The sequence below is a fragment of the Silene latifolia genome, chromosome 11 (assembly GCF_048544455.1).
Source record: "Silene latifolia isolate original U9 population chromosome 11, ASM4854445v1, whole genome shotgun sequence".
Taxonomy (NCBI): Eukaryota; Viridiplantae; Streptophyta; class Magnoliopsida; order Caryophyllales; family Caryophyllaceae; genus Silene; species Silene latifolia.
The window spans coordinates 208,403,140-208,423,028 of record NC_133536.1 but is presented as its reverse complement, the minus strand read 5'-3'; the positions used below and the strand labels follow the sequence as shown (position 1 = coordinate 208,423,028).

At 34.6% G+C, this 19,889-nt stretch overlaps 3 protein-coding genes and 1 long non-coding RNA gene across 7 annotated transcripts in view; 2 read left to right on the top strand and 2 right to left on the bottom strand.

The window, feature by feature from the left end:
• LOC141612504 (uncharacterized) overlaps positions 1–19,889 on the top strand; it is a 167,684-nt gene that overhangs the window by 141,235 nt on the left and 6,560 nt on the right. The window lies entirely within an intron of this gene.
• LOC141614772 (chloroplastic lipocalin-like) lies at positions 1,740–9,550 on the bottom strand. Its single transcript, XM_074433519.1, is given in 5 exon segments — positions 1,740–1,787; positions 2,986–3,213; positions 3,216–3,309; positions 4,107–4,354; positions 9,416–9,550. Coding segments are annotated over 5 exon segments (753 nt in total).
• Positions 9,648–19,032, top strand: LOC141612498 (uncharacterized). Its single transcript, XR_012529109.1, has 3 exons — positions 9,648–10,113; positions 10,728–10,921; positions 16,867–19,032. It is a non-coding gene; the product is annotated as an uncharacterized LOC141612498 (long non-coding RNA).
• Positions 9,838–19,663, bottom strand: LOC141612496 (uncharacterized). Of its 4 annotated transcripts, XR_012529107.1 has the most exons (4): positions 18,483–19,661; positions 16,881–17,137; positions 10,744–10,939; positions 9,838–10,144 (listed from the first exon to the last, which is right to left on the bottom strand). XR_012529107.1 is itself a non-coding variant. In XM_074431291.1 (3 exons), the coding sequence occupies exons 1-2, from the start codon at positions 19,521–19,523 to the stop codon at positions 16,924–16,926; spliced, it is 1,086 nt and encodes a 361-aa protein (XP_074287392.1). In that variant the 5' UTR covers positions 19,524–19,658; the 3' UTR covers positions 16,107–16,127; positions 16,888–16,923. The 4 variants fall into 4 exon arrangements, 2 of the variants coding, with proteins under 2 accessions (XP_074287392.1, XP_074287393.1); XR_012529108.1 differs by lacking the exons at positions 9,838–10,144; positions 10,744–10,939 and adding an exon at positions 15,822–16,127 and having other exon boundaries at positions 16,888–17,137; positions 19,566–19,663; XM_074431291.1 differs by lacking the exons at positions 9,838–10,144; positions 10,744–10,939 and adding an exon at positions 16,107–16,127 and having other exon boundaries at positions 16,888–16,968; positions 18,483–19,658.

The following is a 19,889-nucleotide window of genomic DNA, read 5'->3' as shown; positions in this document are numbered from 1 at the left end:
TGACAGATATATCCGTCACAAGCTTGTGACGGGTCAAGTATCACCCACAAGGGTAGATAAGACAAAAAGTAGAATGCATAGGGAATCATGAATGACTTGTCTTTATCCTCCCATGTGAGTTTTATTTGACCCGTCACAAGCTTGTGACGGATATGGACTGTCACAAATGAGAATTCGTGATTAAACAATACCATCTCATTATCTACTCCGTATTTCCCAGCCACCCCCAACCCCAAAACAAACCCTAAGTACATACGGAGCATTTGTATTTATTAATGCATATCGTCTACCTTGTCCGCATCCCACTCTCATTCATTCCCCTCTCTTAAAAAACTCCAAATTAAACCCACGTATTTAGTGCCACTCATACCCTTACTCATCTTCCTCAAATATAGGTTTTCATCATCTACCTCCATCCAATCGTCCTCCCATTTTTTTTATTAAACCCAATTTATTGTATATTTAAGAGGCTTTCGGTAAATATTGAAGATATTGGGTTAAATATTGTAAAAAGATTCATGTAAGTAATAACTTTAAATGTTTTTAAAATCAATTTTCAAAGCAACAATTCATTTGCATGTCATTTAAAATTGTTAGATCTGCAGATAATTATGATCGTGATATTGTTATTTTCTTAAATAAATATACTATTTTATAAAAAAAATACTGTTATCAGGACGACTTTTTTCAATTTATATATATGATTACTTTACTGATTTTACTGATATCGTATTTATTTGACTCCTTATATTATTTTTTCGATTGTTATACATTTATGATTAATTTCTTTTTTACCAACTATTTGTTTCGATTTTTTTTTATTATGTTCAAATGGTAATTAAAGCCCAATTTTTTTAATTTTTTTAATTTCTGGGTTTGTAGTGAATTTCATGGATCTAAAACTCTTTTTATTTTTTTAATTATGTTCGTATTGTAATTTAGTATTATTATTTTATATTTTATATTTATATATAATGATACTTGCAAAATATTATACATATAAATTCAAGAAATATTATGTTTTAATAATTTAAGTGTATGTGATTTCAATTTTTATGAAAGGTGTTTTTCTTGAGATTTTAAGCTAATTTTGTTATAGTTTATAATTTTTTTTATTTTGTAATTTTTTTAATTTGAGGTAATATATTCGTAGTATTTGATTTTTTAAATTTAATCTTGTATTAAATAGCTCATAATTAATTTTTTATGGAAATGTAATTTTGAGATTTTAATCTAATTTTGTTAGAGTTTAAAAGAAATGAGCAATGAAATTGCTTATGAATAATCAGTGAAATAATGGAATATAAGAAGGTAGGAGAGAAGGTAATTAATTCACTCAATGATCATGGGGGACCCTACATCACCCAAAACAAAAATTCTCAATCCCTTAATTTCAGCCAATCAAAAGCCAAGAAAAAACTTGGCTTTTATACTATGTAGATATGTCATAATCAGTCATACGAAAGAAGCCAAAATTAACTTCCACAAATAATAAGCGTCTTCAACTCCCAAGGTATAATTCCCAATCTTACAACCTAAAAAACAAAATGAAGAATGTCCGTATTCACACATTATATATATTTAATTTAACCATAACTATGGATCAGAATTATCATTGGAAGCTGGATTAGTTCTTTCCTTTACAAATTTTCTAACAGTAAATAGAATAAATCAAACAAACCTATAAAGTTAGTTTGATGCGTGTTTATTTGCCTCTATTACATATCGATCGCATTCCATCAAGCAGCGCGATTTCTGAGGGATACGTGGTTGTCGCTATAGGGTTCCTGTGAAATAAAGCAAATAGGATCAGCAAAGTTCATGAATAAATCATGATGATATATAAAACAATCAATGTAAACTATAATAATGACAATATAAAAAGGGTTTTTATAGACTTCCAATTATTCTAGGTTTGTTTCCTATTTATACTATCAGTCGAATACTCGGTGGCGGAAGATACATCTTAATCTAAATTGATGAATGCTAACTACGTTATTACTCGGTGGGGAGTACAATATTTACCGGAGTAGTATTCTATTTGTTCATAAACTTTATCTTATTGTTTTATTTGAGTTTTTTTTTAATCTATTTTAATAAGGAAAATTATATCTTTTGTTCGAGGTAGTTCGGAAAAGCTGGAGACTCTAATATCGCTCGAAAAAAGCTTCCTTTTATTAATATAGATAGATAGATAGATATAGATTTTATTTTAAGAAAATTGACCATCTTAATTAATTATTTTATTTTAAGGAAATTGACCATGTTTTAGTCTCTTACAAATATTTAGGAAAATTACCAAACTTTTATATAATTTAATTTTAACCCAAACTATATAATATTTGCATTGAAATCCCTTAATTGGGTCCATCACACGGTGCTAGTGATTTAAAACTATATAGTATAATTAATTTGTATAAATTTCTTTAATTACATGGAAGTCTCTTGGTTTCTGGATTTAATATATAGTATTGATTGATTGATGTTTGCGGAGGAGTGACGACTCATATTAAAAGTTAAGAAAGTGCATACATTTTTGTTACTTGTTTCTATCGCATCATATGTTTGCAGTTGTAATAGTGAATCTTTGGCTCCATTTTTCAACAATAGGTAAAAGTAAAATTATTGCCGAGATTTTTGTCACAGGCGGAAACGTTGAAAACCACATTTGAGTTGCATACCAAGATGAGTTGTAGATACACTCTTGCAAAATCTAGAATTTTGAATAGAAGCACAACGTCTCAAGTAACAAGGTCATTCGTTATGACTAAGGAAAAAAAATCAATAAATTAGACAGCACAAAAGAAAAGATTAAGTCAAGGTATTAGCTCCTGATTTACATGGGATAAAGCCACCAAGGCACTTTTTCTTGGCAGCGAAGTTGATTCTAAATTTGATAAATATTTGATCCAAAATCACATTGGTGAACAAAATTTATCATAGAAGTAAGTATTCCAAAATAGTTTAAGAGACCAATTTGATTACCTGAATAAAACTTTTATCTTTGGCGCCTGAGACGAGGGAAAACTTGTCATAATCAGTGGCAAGGACATCATAAGGCTCTTTCGGAATAAATGGTAATGTCGGGAAACGCAGGTAACACTTCTCTTTGATCATCTCTTGCCTCTCCAAGTCAGTTTCTTTCTGCTCCTTGTCCTCCTCTGATTGGCACTGAAGCTTTCCCCTGATGCCAGTAATATAACCATAATATAACCATCAGGTGCCCCGTGTACTCAGAAAGTATCGACCAATATCAAAGGCTCCTCCATATTAAACGTGTATTTTCCTATGCTATGATATACTACACATCTTATTAGATTGTTAGTTAATACCTAAATATGCTTCTTCAGAGGTTGGATCTTTGATCTTTATGATTTTAGCGTTTTGTTAACGTTCTTTTTACTTTGTACTGCTACGGCTTTCTTGGTGGTTTGGATTCTAACAGCCTTGTGCTTGTATTCAATTATTTTAATCATTGTAAATGAATGGACTAACTTTTATCCAACAGAAAAGCAGGAAAGCCTGTTTTCCTATTCTGGAAATATACCAAGGACAATAAAACAACATTACCTAGTGCCCTCAATGGCATTGCCTGAAGTCGAGGAGAGCTACATAGTAGCTTGGATAGTGAATAATCCCAACAAAATACTTAATTATTAATTTTTGCTACCCGAAAATCTCTAAAAATGCAGTCTTAGCAAAGATACTACTACAAGAAGAAATTTTGCTACTCCAAAGTTTTGTTTCTGGCTACGCCCTACAGCGAGGTTGGGGGGTGTATATGACCTTGACTCTTTTAAGACAGAGATACCTCGAATACAACAAAGACAGATGACCCATATTGAAAATTCGTCACAATTGCACCATTCATACATTATAACTGCATGAGGATAGAATGAACTAATATACATGAAGCACACAGTATTTAACGAGTCTATTCCTCCATCTTGTCAAAGCCAAAGGACACGAATTAGTCAGTCTTTGGCTTGATCGGAAATGGAAGCGAACAAGGACAAGAAAGATGAACGAAAATATGTTATCAATTCCGAATAATAACGCAATTGCTTAGTATTATTTCACCTGTGTGCGATGACAGTCTTCCCGACCTTTTCCCAGCCTCTCCAGCAAACCCAGGTTTCAAAGGGGCCACCTCAAACCGCCTACCAGCATATCTAACAGGCTCAAAATCTTTAGTCGTCATTCCTCTCATCATCATTATTGCCGCTTTTTCATTAGCATCACCTGATCTCTCATCAAGAGGGAATGGAACTCGATTGCTTGAGACATTGGCAAGCTGATCCATGCTCACCTCATCTAACTGTACTTCATCTGTCATCTCCATCACACAATCTCTCTTCAATGAAACAAAGACTCAGAAAACTCCAACCCAGACCTTGCCATTATCACCTTTGGTGCTACTCCAGTCACCAACTACCAAATTTAATAACGTGGCATGGGACAAGTTATCAAATAGGACGTTACTCGACATAATCGGTGAACCAGCGGCTTTGCATATAACATAGTGCATAAACAATATCCATTGTATTCCATGATGGCACCATTTGAAGGATTAAAAGCACCGTGTAAATGACGAAAGATGCCTCCATTGGTAGGAATTCATACACCGGTATTGGTATATCGGTCTCAAGGCAACCAACCATAGAGCTTTGTGATGTTAGCATGGTTCATATCATATCCATCCCAGCTGCAGCTTTGGAACAACCTTAACTTCACAAAGGGCCTTGTTCACCACAAGCTGATCGTCTAGATGGCACTACGAGAACTGGCAAGATCCTGGATCAAGGCTATTGCTGTTTGTACCTTTTTATTGTTCTCATTCATGTATATTCCCTATGAGAAGATATATTACACATCTTATTAGATTGTTAACAGACCCGATCCTGAGGTTTGTGAGTCTTAGGCAAAAGTGTAGATTAGGGCTCCGTTTAAAAAATAAAATGTATGATCATTTTCTTTAAAGCAGTAGTTCTATTACTCGTGAAATTCACGAGACTATCTACGTTTTTACGTTGATGGTGTTTTGTAAACCCGGATTCGCGATCGCATTGGGCCTTGAATAAAAAAGAAGACTCGTAAGAAAAAAAAAACTTTTATTTATCAATAGGTATATTGCCATAATATATCGCCAAACATATGTTATGTTTATGACCACAATTTAATAAACTTTATCACAAATTATTAATATTTTGCTATGAATATTGTTATATTTATTAGTCTTTTGCCACGATTTTTGTTATTATTGTTGTTTGTCTTCAATATTTTGTCTTTATTTATTAAACTCCCCCGTTCCGGTCATTTGTTTACTTTTTACTAATTTTAAACCCGTACAAAAATTACACGGATCTACTCATTCATTTTATTTGTAAAATCTAAATAATGAATGAAGATTTTTACAAAAAAATGCACAAAATTCTGATTGAATAATGTTTTATCAAGATTTATTGATAAAAAAAGTATACAATTTGTATACGAAAGTTTTGTCTATATTTATGTTATATTCTAAAAATTAGGAAAAAAAAAATATTCACATATTACTCGTATATTCTATGTTATCTTCGATACAATCATATAAACATAAAAGCTCAATGTCCTCTCTTCATTGGCTATTGATTTAGAGCGATTTCCTTGGCTGAACTACCATCGGAATTTTAAAATAGTACATTAAAAGATAGCTAATATCATAATTATAAAGCTACATATATTCAGTTGGTTAAAAAAAGATAGAGATTATAAGACTTTGAATACTAGATTTTAGTATCATATGGAATTAAATGCTAAATTTTAGAATGTATAGGATACTGTATTACTATGTATATATACTCTGTATGTATCATTATATATATATGTTTCACGGTTAAATTTTTAATGTAAAATTTTCATGTCTGGAAACCCTCTCCTAACCACCCCTACCCCTATACATTTCCCTCCCCTTCCCATGTCATATACTCATATTGTCATGGACTTACTGTAGTTGTGTATTTTTTTTAGTAAAGTATTCTAGTTGTGTATTGCTATGTTATTGTATATGGTAAATTTAACGTTATTATTTTTTTTTTATTATGATTGTTTATAATGTTGTTTAATTTTTTTTTTTTGTACGGTGAGAAGTATACCTACGGAATTTTGATCAAATAACGTAATATATAACCCTCGATAGTATTGAATGGTAAGGTTTTACCATATTATTTAGTTATTCATGTTTTATGTAGTTGTGTATTTTTTTTTTTTGAGGAAAGTATTGTACGTAGTTGTGTATTGCTATGTTATTGTATATGGTAAATTTAACGTTATTATTTTTTATTTTATTATGATTGTTAATAATATTGTTTAATTTTTTTTGTGTGCAGTGAGGAGTATACCTACGGAAATTTGATCAAATAACGTAATATATAACTCTCGGTAGTATTGAATGGTGAGGTTTTACCATATTATTTAGTTATTCATGTTTTATAACATGGTCTATTTGTCCAATTATGCCGAATTTCATTAATGATTGCTTTATTTTTATTTTAAATAAGTTTTTTTGTGAGATTGTCTCATATTAAGTGAACCCAAGACTGACTTAGTTATGGGAAAATTTCTCATATTTTCTTATATGGACGGTTTTATATACGTTTTATGTGAAACAGTCTCATATGAGAATTTATGCAACTATTTCAAAATCAACTTTCAATACCATATGAAAAGTAAGGAGACTTTTGCTTCCCTTTTTTCTTATAAATTTTGCGTACTATTTAAGAAATTCAAAATATACTTGAATGGTGAATGTAGGCATGAATCTTCAAGATAAAAACATTGCATAAATATCAATCCTTCCGAAAGAAGAAGAAAATTACATCATTCGGTACTCATGCATGTAGCACGTAAAAGAAAGAAACTAAAGAGAATAATGCACCCATATGAGCAATTACAAATATGAAAGATCAAGGATTGAGAAGCTTTATAATAAAAATTTTGATAAAATAATTAGTTATTTCCAATCAATTAATCTGAGAGTTTTATAGTAATTGATTTTTTTATCAAATAAGTAGTTCATGATTGTTGAAGTCTTTCACATAGTCACATTATGTATCATTTTTTCGCTTTCAATTTTAAACAATACATTATAATATAGATCTCGAATTATATACCAAGTTGTTCAATACTCCCTTCACCACTTAATAAATCACAGACTTCACCATTATCTAAACAAAATTACGATTTTAATAACATAGTTACATTTTAGCTCGACATTGTTCAACCATTATCGTAGCACAACTACACCATTATCATAGCGTTAATTAGTCAGTGGTTCCAAGTAATATCTATAACGATTTTCTCGGTTGACGACCACACTCAACACGGAAAGCATTACATTCCAATTTAGTAAAGTATACACGTCATGTATTCTATGATAGATTTATGAGAAGGGGAAGAATTGTATTAAGAATTGTATGTCTTACATTGATAATAGGTAGTACAAGTATATACTAATATACCATGTGCTAAATTAAAGTAATTGCCATGATTTAGACGGAATACAAGCAGCAGAAAAAGGAAGAGATAATTTTCGAGACCAATTAATGAGGTAGAAGTGGTGCAGTTCAATGATGGCTATAACGAGGGTTGGTTTTGGATCAGAGCATTGGTGAGAACGTGCGAGTGTAATAGAGAGTATAGGCGGTATTGCGATGGTGCTTGGTAGTGTAAGGTGACGACGGAACCAGTGATATCATGTGAATTAGATAGTAGTTTTTTTTTTTTTTTTAAAAAATATTATTATAGAGAAAGACGAGTTTTATAGAACTATGGAAGATGGATTTCTCAAGATTTCATGCAAGAGTTATTAGAGTGATAGGAGTATACAAGATTAAAGAGTTGTTGGTTGGTGGAATCAATTTTTTTTTTTTTTTTTGAAAATAAGAAAACTTGAAGAATTTTCAGAAGGCTTGAAGGATTTTCATAAAAACATGAATCGTGATTAACCACTGTTTTTAACTAATTAGCAAGCATATAAGAATTTATGAATTTTAATTCATGTGATAATTTGATTTTATTAAATTTTCTGTCGATTATCATTTAGTGGAAGTTGTATATATTGGGATACTTTACTTTTTTTAGTGTAGGTGAGGGGCGAACCTCGAAAATTAATTAACTATTACACTGGGAATAGCTACCCCAAGAATCTCCTCACGCAAAATAAAATATAGTTCCGCTGAAGTATAATCGACAACACTAATGTCGGATAATCAACCATTAAAATACTTTATGAAATCATAGAGTGTATGATATAGTATGAGTAGAGCATGAAAAATTGTGACTTTTATATATCCTGTAGTTAGATAAGGGTAGATATAATACTATTTCTGTCAGAATATCGAATTTCGAAATACTTTTAGATAGAGTCTTTATTCCTTATGAACCAAAAAAAGAAATTATATATTACAATTAAAAAAGTAATTAGTTATTAAGAATAGGAAAACAACTTGAGAACATAAAGTAGTCACTTATTTAACATTGTGACAGGGAGTGATTGATTGAAAAATTTGAGTTTGAATAAATAATAGTCTATGCGACTTTATTTACTTTACTAACATGAGTATTATTAATTAAATAAATAGATACCAGTCTTTTGGTAATTGATTAATTTTTGCAATGACGGTTTTAATACTATTCCATTTTGAAAACAACGAAACAAGTTTGTACTGCTACGGCTTTCTTGGTGGTGTGGATTCAAAGGGCCTTGTGCTTGTATTCAAACAGTTTAATAGTTGTAAATGAATGGACTAACTTTTATCCAACAAAAAAGCAGGAAAGCGTGTTTTCCTATTCCAGAAATATACCAAGAACAATAAAACAACATTACCTAGCGCCTCAATGGCATTGCCTGCAGTCGGAGGAGAGCTACATAGTAGCTTGGCTAGCAGAGTAGCACTCGCTACCCAAAATCCCAACAAAATACTTAAAATTATTAATTTATGCCGCCCCGAAAATCTCTAAAAAGACACTCTTAGCAAAGATACTAAAATACACGAAGAAATTTTGCTACTCAAAAATTTCATTTCTGGCTACGACCCTGTCTGCAGCAAGGTTGAGGGGTGTATATGACCTTAACTCTTGTAAGACAGAGATACCCCTAATAAAACAGACCTAATAAAACAGAGACATATGACATATAATGAAAATTCGTCGCAATTGCACCATTCATACTTTACAACTGCATGAGGATAGAATGAAATAACATACATGAAGCACACGGTATTTAACGAGTCTATTCCTCCACATTTCAAAGCCAAAGGACACGGATTATGAGTCTCTGGCTTGATAGGAAATGAAAGCGAACAAGGACAAGAAAGATGAACGAAAATATGTTATCAGTTCAGAATAATAAGGCAATTGCTTAGTATTATATCACCTGTGTGCAATGACAGTCTTCTCGACCTTGTCCAGCCTCTCCAGCAAACCCAAGTTTCAATGAGGCCACCTCAAACCAACTGCCATCATATCTAACAGGGTCAAAATCTTTAGCTGTCATTCCTCTCATCATCATTATTGCCGCTTTTTAGGATCACCTGATCTCTTATCAAGAAGGAATGGAACTCGATTGCTTAAGACATTTGCAAGCTGATCCATGCTCACCTTGTCTAACTGTACTTCATCTATCATCTCCATAACGCAATCCCTCTTCAATAAAACAGAGACTCAACAAACTACAACCCAGACCTTGCCATCATCACCTTTGATGCTATTCCAGTCACCAACTACCAAATTTAATAATGTGGCATGGGACATGTTATCAAGTAGGACGCTAATCGACATAATCGGTGAATCAGCGGCTTTAAAAAATCATTATGCATATAAGATAGTGCATAAACAATATCCATTGTATTCTATGATGGCACCAATTTGAAGGATTAAAAGCACCGTGTAAATGATGAAAGATGCCTCCTTTGGTAGTAATTCATACACCGGTATTGGTATATCGGTCTCAAAGCAACCAACCATAGAGCTTTGTGATGTTAGCATGGTTTATATCATAACCATCCCAGCTGCAGCTTTGGATTAGAAGAGATCAACCAACTTCGGAACAACCTTAACGTCACAAAGGGCCTTGTTCACCACAAGCTGATCGTCTAGATGGCACCTGTGTTACTCAGACTCGGCAGAGAAGTGTCGTATCCGACGCTTATCAGAGTGTCGGACACATGATTCTAAAATTTAAGTGACACGGGGATGCAGTCAAACAACAAGTGTCTTGACCGACTTTAGAGAAACCGATACGACACTTCGAAATTAAAAGCTTACAAATAAATAGTAAATATAGTTTATTAATATCATTTTTTTTACATGGAAAAGGACAAATTTATGTGAGTAAATGTTATGGGGAAATAATCAAAAGTCCAACTTTTCAGTTTTCAATTGCATGTGAGTAATTTTATGGGGAAATAAAATAGATTAATAGACCATTAAATATGCACTGCTGCCTCTCTCTTCTTTTATATTTTAACATTTCCCCACATTTCTCTCTCTTCTTTAACCCTTTTCACCTTTGCCCACGTTATTTCTTCATCTTTTCTCGCTCTCTCTTCTCCATCTTCCTTGAAATATTTCTGACTATCACTGTGCAAAAGTGCGGGAGACGTGTCGTACTGTGAGACGTGTCAGGTGTCGTGTCTGGTGAAGTGTCGTGTCGACACTCGACACGCCACCTACCTGGAGTGTCAAAGCTTCTCTGGATGGCACTACGAGAATTGGCAAGAGCCTGGATCAAGGCTATAGCTGTTTGTACCTTTTTATTGTTCTCATTCTTTGAACATGGCTAAGAGCAAGCTGCTTTTCGTGTAAAATTCCTCCTGGAATAATCTTCTGGCACAAGCTTAAGCTCCTCCTTCTCGCTCTTGACCTTTGTTAAAGTATGTATGTGTTGGACATAAGAAGACTTAGCAACAGTCGGTTAGAAAAGTTGTTAGGTCAACTGTCAAAGTTAGTTAGTCTAGCTGTCAGTTTGTTACAAAGTTGTTATAGGAATTACCATAAGTCGGTTTATCTGTTTTGTATCACTTAGTATATAAGGTAATCTCCTCCTATTGTAATCATTACAAGATATCATAATACAATTGAATCATTTACACTCAAACATCTCTCTACAAAGTTTTCTCTCTAATTCTCTCTCAATCTTCATACTCTCTTACAATCTTCATCTTCTCTACCATGGAAGAATTGCAAATTCTTCATGGTATCAGAGCAGGATCTTCGTGATTCTGTTTCCGTCTTTGTTTAGTTGTTCTTTTCAGTTTTATTTTCCGCTGCACAATACAATTAGTTACAGTTAGTTCAGTTTCAGTTTGTTTAATTTTCTTGAAACAAAATCATTCATAAAAATGCCTGAAAACGTGGTAAACAACGCAATTGGTGTGGATGATCCACACTATATTCATCCTTCAGACATTCCTGGTGTCAAACTGGTTGGAAGCATCTTTGAAGGTTCTGGTTATGGCAACTGGAAAAGATCTATGCTCATAGCTTTGTCTGCCAAGAACAAAACAGGTTTTATTGATGGGTCAATTCCCAAACCAGCTGCAAATTCTGCAACCTCCAAGAACTGGCAACGCTGCAACGATATCGTTTTCTCATGGATACTCAATTCTTTGTCCCTTAAATCTCGATTCTATACTATATAGCACCACTGCGGAAAGAAGCATGGAAAGAACTCGAGGATCGGTTTGGGCGATCCAATGGGGCACGGCTCTATGGTGTCCAAAAGAAGTCAACGATTTTGCACAAGGGTCCAATCTATTGCTACATACTTCACAAAGATTAAGTCAATTTGGGACGAAATTGAAGGCATGGGGATGAATCCCAGATGCTCTTGTCAGTGTTCTTGTGGGGCAACAGAAAAACAACTCAAGTTTCAGGAAGACAAAAAGGTGGTTGAATTTCTAATGGGGCTTAATGAGTCCTATTCTGTGATTAGAGGAACTGTTCATATGCAAAATCCTTTGCCCAAAATGGCTATGGTTTATAACATCTTACTTCAAGAAGAAAGGCAAAGAGAGCTACACAATGTCTCACAAATTCAGACTGATGCTGCTGCAATATTGACAAAGAACATGAATTACAGAAATCCTAACAAAAGCTTTCAAGGACAAGTAGGTTTTCAAGGACACACACAAGGATACTATAAGTATCAGAATGTTGGTCAGAACTCTTATAATGGTCAGAATTCTTATAATAATGGGCAAACATCAAATTTCAAGCAAGGTGGCTACAAGAATCAGTCAAGTAATCAGCAGCAACAACATTCTGTTGGGGACAAACCTCTAAGTTTCTGTAAATATTGCAAGAAGGGTGGTCACACTGTTGATAATTGCATACACTTACAGAACAGGAACAGGCGGTTTGCAGGAAATGCTTTCTTTGATCAAAATCAGACTGTTGGACCTGGTAGTATGCAGTCCTCTGACAATCAGGCTAATCAGTTTAATGGGGGTGTGCAATTTAATCAGAATAATGCTACAAATGCTAATGATGAATCTGCAATGGCATCGCTAACTTTGCAGTAACACTCTCATTAACACTAATTTTAATGCTTATTTTAATTCCTGGATCTTGATACAAAGCGCCAATCATTTTTGTTCTAATAAAGCACTGTTTTCTGAGTGTCATGCTATTGCAAAACCATACAGTGTGTCATTACCTAATGGACATGTAGTTAAGATAGATACTGTTGGTACTGTATGGTTGACTGCAGGTTTCTGTTTGCTTGATGTGTTATATGTTCCTTGCTTTAAATTTAACCTGTTGTCTGTTAGTAAACTAGCAAAACAGTTAGACACAACAATAAGCTTTACCCCTGCAATATGTTATTTGCAGGATTGTTCCAAGAAGACATTGGTCCTTGGTAAAAATGTTCATGAGCTGTATCTCCTCCAAACAAGATTAGACAAGGAGCCAGTTTTACCTAGTAATGCAAATAAAACTTGTAATAAAGATAACAAAGATTTCTTTCGAACCGTTTACATTCTGCCATTTCTAGTGTACATAGTAATGTTTGGCATAAGAGATTGGGTCATCTACCTCTGTATAAATTGAAAAAACTGGGTGTTTGTACTGTTGATCCTAATGATAGTAATGAATTGAGTTCTTGTTACATCTGTGCTCAGGCTAGACAACACAGACTCTCTTTTCCTGTTAGTTCCAGTATTTCTTTTCATCCTTTTGAGCTCATTCACATAGACTTGTGGGGACCTTATCATGTTTCTACTTACAATGGATATAAGTATTTTCTAACTATTGTTGATGACTTCTCAAGATGCACATGGACTCATTTGCTGTCTTGTAAAAGTAATGCATTTCCTTTTATTAAAACTTTTCTGACTATGGTAGAAAGACAATTCAACAACAAAGTAAAAATTATTCGATCTGATAATGCCGTTGAACTAGGCACTAGTGGTGTAACATCAGCTTTTCTAGCTGAAAATGGTATTGTCCATCAAACATCTTGTATACACACACCTCAACAAAATGGTATTGTAGAAAGAAAGCACAAACATTTGTTAGAAACTACTAGAGCTTTAAAATTTCAATCTAATCTTCCTCTCAAATATTGGGGAGAATGTGTTCTCACAGCAACCTATATTGTCAATAGAGTTCCATCAAAAGTGTTGAATGGCTTGTCACCCTATCAAGTATCTTGTTTGGTACAAATTTCCGACCTTATGCATATGAAGTCTTATGGCTGTCTAGTTTATGCTTCTACACCCAAGCCTGGTAGAGACAAATTGTCTCCTAGGGCCTCTGCGTGTGTCTTTTTAGGATACCTTTTTGGAAAAAAAGCTTATAAGTTACTTGATTTGAAAACTAAGTCTATTATTCACTCAAGGGATGTTGTCTTTCATGAAGAGATCTTTCCATATGTTGATAATAAAGTTCATCACTTTGTGCCAATTGCTGTCAATGATGTTTTGGATACTGTTTCTGATAATGTTCAATGTGATCCCATATCCACTCCACATAATCCCAGCATTAATACACAAAGTACCACTGTCAATGCTCCCATCAGACAGTCGTCTAGAGCTTCTAGACCTCCAACTTATTTACAACATTATGTTTGTCCTTTAAACAAAAATTGTAATCTTTGTTGTCACACCCTTACATCTCTCTGTGAGAGTCAATCAGTTGCTTGTATATCTGTTGCTACTAATCCCATGTCCAGTATAAGTTGTGCTGATCCTATCAAAGAACCTAAGAGTTATGAAGAAGCTGCTCAGTTTCTTGAGTGGCAAGAAGCCATTCAGGCTGAATTTGATGCTTTGAACATCAACAACACTTGGACTGTGATGCCCCTACCATCTGGCAAGAAATCTATTTCTTGCAAATGGGTATTTAAGGTCAAACAAAAATCAGATGGAAGCATTGAGAGATATAAGGCTAGGTTGGTTGTCAAAGGATACACTCAAAGAGAAGGTATTGGCTACACTGAAACCTTCTCACCTGTTGTCAAAATGACAACTATCAGAAGCCTAATTGCTATTGCTACTAAGAGAGGTTGGGAAATGACACAATTGGATGTCAACAATGCATTCTTGCATGGTGAGCTTGATGAAGAAGTATATATGAAAGTGCCACCTGGATTGAAAGTTCAAGGCAAAAACATGGTCTGTAAGTTGGAGAAATCTTTGTATGGTTTGAAACAAGCCTCTAGGCAATGGAATGCCAAATTATGCACAGCATTAAGGTCCAGAGGCTATCAACAGTCTTTGAATGACTACTCCTTGTTCTCTAAGAAGACAAATGGAAAAGTGGTGTTCTTAGCCATATATGTGGATGACATCTTAGTTACTGGAGACAACTTAGAAGAAATTCACTCCCTAAAAGAGTTTTTGAACTCTTCATTCAAAATCAAGGATTTGGGAAGTCTGAGTTATTTCCTTGGTATGGAGTTTATTCCTGTTTCAAATGGGATGGTTATTACGCAAAGAAAGTTTGCAAGGGAGCTTCTATCAGAGTTTGGTGAAGCCAATTGGAAACCAGTTACCTGTCCTCTTGATAACACCATCAAATTACACTCAGAAGATGCTAACCTCATGGATAATCCTGCACAATATAGAACTCTGGTTGGCAAACTAAATTTCCTAACCAACACCAGGCCAGATATAGCATTCGCTGTCCAGCTGCTCAGTCAATTTATGGCATTTCCTAGAACTCATCACTGGGATGCAGCTTTACACGTTTTAAAGTATGTTGCCAAGGATCTTTCATTGGGTGTTTTGATGAATAGCAATCTCTCTTTCAAGTTGGAGGGTTACTGTGATGCAGATTGGGCAGCATGCCCAAATACCAGAAGATCAGTGAGTGGGTTTGTTGTATTCCTAGGAGGAAGTCTCATCTCCTGGAAATCAAAGAAACAGCAAACAGTTTCATTGTCCTCTGCATCTGCAGAGTACAGATCCTTAAGACGAATAACTGCTGAGCTTGCTTGGCTTAGCAGGTTGCTTACTGAGCTAGGAGCTCCTGACATCACTCCTATACCCATCAAATGTGATAGCCAGGCTGCTATTCACATAGCCAAAAACCCAGTTTTTCACGAAAGGACCAAGCACATTGACTTGGACTGTCATTTCGTCGGAGAAAAATTGAAAGATGGTTTAATTACACTGTCCTACATCCCTACCTTACAACAACCTGCAGATTTGTTTACCAAATCTCTCAATGGAGCTCAACATCACATACTACATATAGCAAGTTGGGTTTGTCACAAACAACCTCCAACTTGAGGGGGGATGTTGGACATAAGAAGACTTAGCAACAGTCGGTTAGAAAAGTTGTTAGGTCAACTGTCAAAGTTAGTTAGTCTAGCTGTCAGTTTGTTACAAAGTTGTTATAGGAATTACCATAAGTCGGTTTATCTGTTTTGTATCACTTAGTATATAAGGTAATCTCCTCCTATTGTAATCATTACAAGATATCATAATACAATTGAATCATTTACACTCAAACATCTCTCTACAAAGTTCTCTCTAATTCTCTCTCAATCTTCATACTCTCTTACAATCTTCATCTTCTCTACCATGGAAGAATTGCAAATTCTTCAGTATGAGTATGGCCGATTTGGAAGGGACAAAAACCTATGAATTGGGCTAAAATATCAGAGGATACTCACAGTAGAAAGTCTAGAAAGAAGCTGTAAATTTAGTTGAAAGATACTAATATAAATGATGGTGTACAAGTACGTGGATCATAATTCATAATTTTGACCTTCTTTGTTACTAGTTCTGTGTTCCCAAATTTAAGCACATTTGACCATGTTCACGTCAAGACAAACTTTCTAATTTTAGAAAAGCAGAAAAGCTATGAATGGACATATACTTTTGATTGCCTTCTTCTAATGTATAACAAAATATTTCCCACCAACAGTTCAGAGGAAATGAAAGACATTAGCATCTGATGCCCTATGAATAAATAAGATATGGTAACAGAGGTATTATCCAAGATTCCAAGGCATACAAGCATGAAAGAAAGAATTGAGAAGAGTTTAGTATATATTATGCAAAGGCTGCTGAAGATGGTATCATAATTACACAAATGTTTGTTTCCAGCAGCAATCTCAACCGCAATCAAATACATTGTGCCCAAATAATCTGAAATTAAATTAACATAAATTTGCTATCTCTTATGCAACAATTACTGGCGTTGTCCTTGCTGACAGTTTATGTTTGCTTTTAGATCCGTTTTCTATGTAAACACACCCACGTAGGTTAAACAGTCCCATACTCATTTTCCACAAAGCAAAACATGCTTAAATTATTGTGAAGTGTGAACTATTGGCTAGACGGACCAAAAACAGAATCCATAAACTATTAAGAGGAAAAGAGAAGTACTAATTACCTGTTGCCTTCTGCCGAGCAATGCCTCAGGTTGATCTTACAGTCTACTTAGCACTGATTCGTCTTCTTTCACTGTCATGATCTTGTATATATGCCATCAGAATCAGGAAACTTGAAAGATACAAATTTCATGGTAATAATACCACGTAATTGGATTAAAGGCGTACATTTTAGTACCGAGGTACCCCCAAGAAGTTCATTATTCACTGATTACCTCAACCAAATTATAGCCAAAGCTCTTAACATCAACACTGATGCAGCAAAAAAATTATAAATATTTTTGTATACAACAAGACTAGTAGCCATAAGAAAAGGATTCATTCTCCAGTGTTTAGAAAACTACTCCAGAACAATATTCTAAACTAAACAATACTTCTAACTTGTGAGATTTGTACTGTCTTTAATAATGCAAGTTTTTTATTTTTATTTTCATGGGAAAAACAAATGTGTAGAGAAACTAAAGACAAAAATGTGTCTCTTTGTCAAACTCTCAAGTCATGTCTCTGTATTACCTATTTAGTTGTATTAAAAAATATTCCTAGCAAAATATTAACCTTTAGTTGGTCACAAGACTCGCAACAGAAAACTTCTTTACTGTAAAGTGGTTCCAAGTTTGCGATAATTAATCACAACTCACAAGACCTACAACTCCCAACAATCTTAGAAAATAAGATAGCCAGTAATCTTTGCTTAGTGGCTGAAGAGTGAGGTTATAGTGGTTCCCTTCTCCGGTGAGAAACCCCAAAAGATCAAATCTTCATAACCCCTCCGCGAGTATAAACATAAGACATCTAAACTCAATTCATTGCAAAAGATAAAATAACAAAACCTTGTGCAAAAGTTAGGAATACAGCCTTACTCCTAACTGAACTCAAGAACAACAATAAAGACCAGTTGCGCAAGTAGTAGTTGATAGAATTAGTAAGTTGCCAAGTCATGGGATACAGTTGTTGAAAGAGTGACAACGAGCAAACCAACCAGTAAAGAAGGAAAGCAATTTCGTCTAACTTCCTTTCAAATACAAATGAAAATCATCTAACAACAGAGGGCAACATGAGCAACATTTACAGGAAGACCAACAATGAAAATCAATGGGGCATATTAAGTGTTTAAGACAAAAGAAGGATTCCAACTTGGGAGCGCAAAAACCATACATGATGTGGTCTATTCTTCGCAATCAGGGTTGACATGGTCATGTTATATGTATGCCAAGAGCCAATGCTCTCTGATAGTCTGATGCACAATACAGTCTGATGCACAATACGAATAATGCCAGAACACAATATTTCAGAAAATGTGCCTAAAGGACAGTTAATAGACTCTTTTTATATTGGCCTTTGATAGTATATTATATGCTTCAAGACTTGGTACCAAACCCCTAGATAATACATCAGAAATAAGGTTTTCTGCATCTTGAACACGGCCAGCCTCACGCAAGCCATCTACGAGAATGAAATAGACCACTACGTCAGGGACAATCCCAAGCTCACACATTTTTTGAAATATGTCAAGGGCTTTGTCGATGCTTTTATGTTTAACATATCCATGGATCAAAGAAGAAAAAGTCAAAACATTAGGCTGACATTGGCTTTTTACCATCAAATCCATGAGATCTCTTGCCTTGTCCATTTGGCCGCACGAGCAATATCCATCCAATAAAGCACTATACGTAACTACATCAGGACTCAATCCTCGTTTGATCATTATCGGTAAAATGGCTACTGCTTCATCAACCATACCTTCCTTACAATGCATGTCAATCAACATGCTGTATGTAGTAACATCGGGTGCAGCGTTGCTCTGCACCATCTCACCCAACATTTCGCTAGCCTCTCCCTTACGACCTAGATTGAGCATACCTCGTATCAATGAGGTATATGTGAACACATCTGGTTTGATGCCCTCAGTTTTCATGATTGAAAAGAGCTTGAGAGCCTCAGTTACCAACTTGTGTTTGCAAAGACTGTCGATAAGGGTAGTGTAGATGATAAGGTTAGGCTTACAACCTTCAGGGTCAGAATTCATTTGACGGAGCAAGTGGAGAGCGCGCTCATTGTCCCCGGTCCTGCAAAGACCTTTCACCATGGTACCATACGTAACAATACTTGGTTGAATGCCAAGCTTAACGACAGCTACATCCAACAACTTAACAGCATCGGGAAGCCGGTCATTTTGAACAAAGCCGTTAATTAAGGTAGTGAAAAAAACTAAATTAGACTCAAAGGGGTAGCCAAGCTTAAGGGACTTGCCAAGGAAAGAATACCCAAAATCGACACGGCCTAAGCGGCAGTAACAATTAGCGAGGATGCACATAGAATGCAAATCGGGTCGGATACCGGATAAATCAAGATGCGAATAGAGAGAAATAACAGTAGAATGAGGTTGTAATCGTTTGAGTCTGAGCATTGCCGCTAATAACCGATTAAAATCGACAATTGAAGGTCGGTGCACGAGAGACATCATTTGGTTGAAGAGATTTAGGGGAAATTGGAGATTATTAAACCCTAATTCGCATTGATATCTAACATACTTTATAAACATTAGAGGATCATCAATAGAAGAATTGCAAAAATAACGGGAATTAAATTGGAAATGAAGTTGAAATTGAAACCCTAGTCTAGAAAAAGGGGAAGACATTTTTTTTCCAAAAAAGGGAGAAAGAGAAGAAGAAATGAATACCAGAAATATGAGAGAAATGGCGAAACGGCGAGCGATTTGCAGAAGTGAAGTATAGAAGTGAGAGAGTACTCTGGTCGGGTAAAAATGCTATGAGGAGTTATAACTTATACGAGTAACTCTTACGAGTATAAGGTAAAAGTAAAATCTAAGAGCAATAGCAATACTACTGTACTTCTTAATATTGGGGTTATCACTAAGAATCTTGTTTTTTAAGTTTTTTTATTTCATTGAAAAATTGTTCTTATTTTTAAGAACAAAGTTCTAAAATAAGAACCAAATTTTTAAATATGGGAATGTGTATAACCAATAAATTAACTTTGTAAA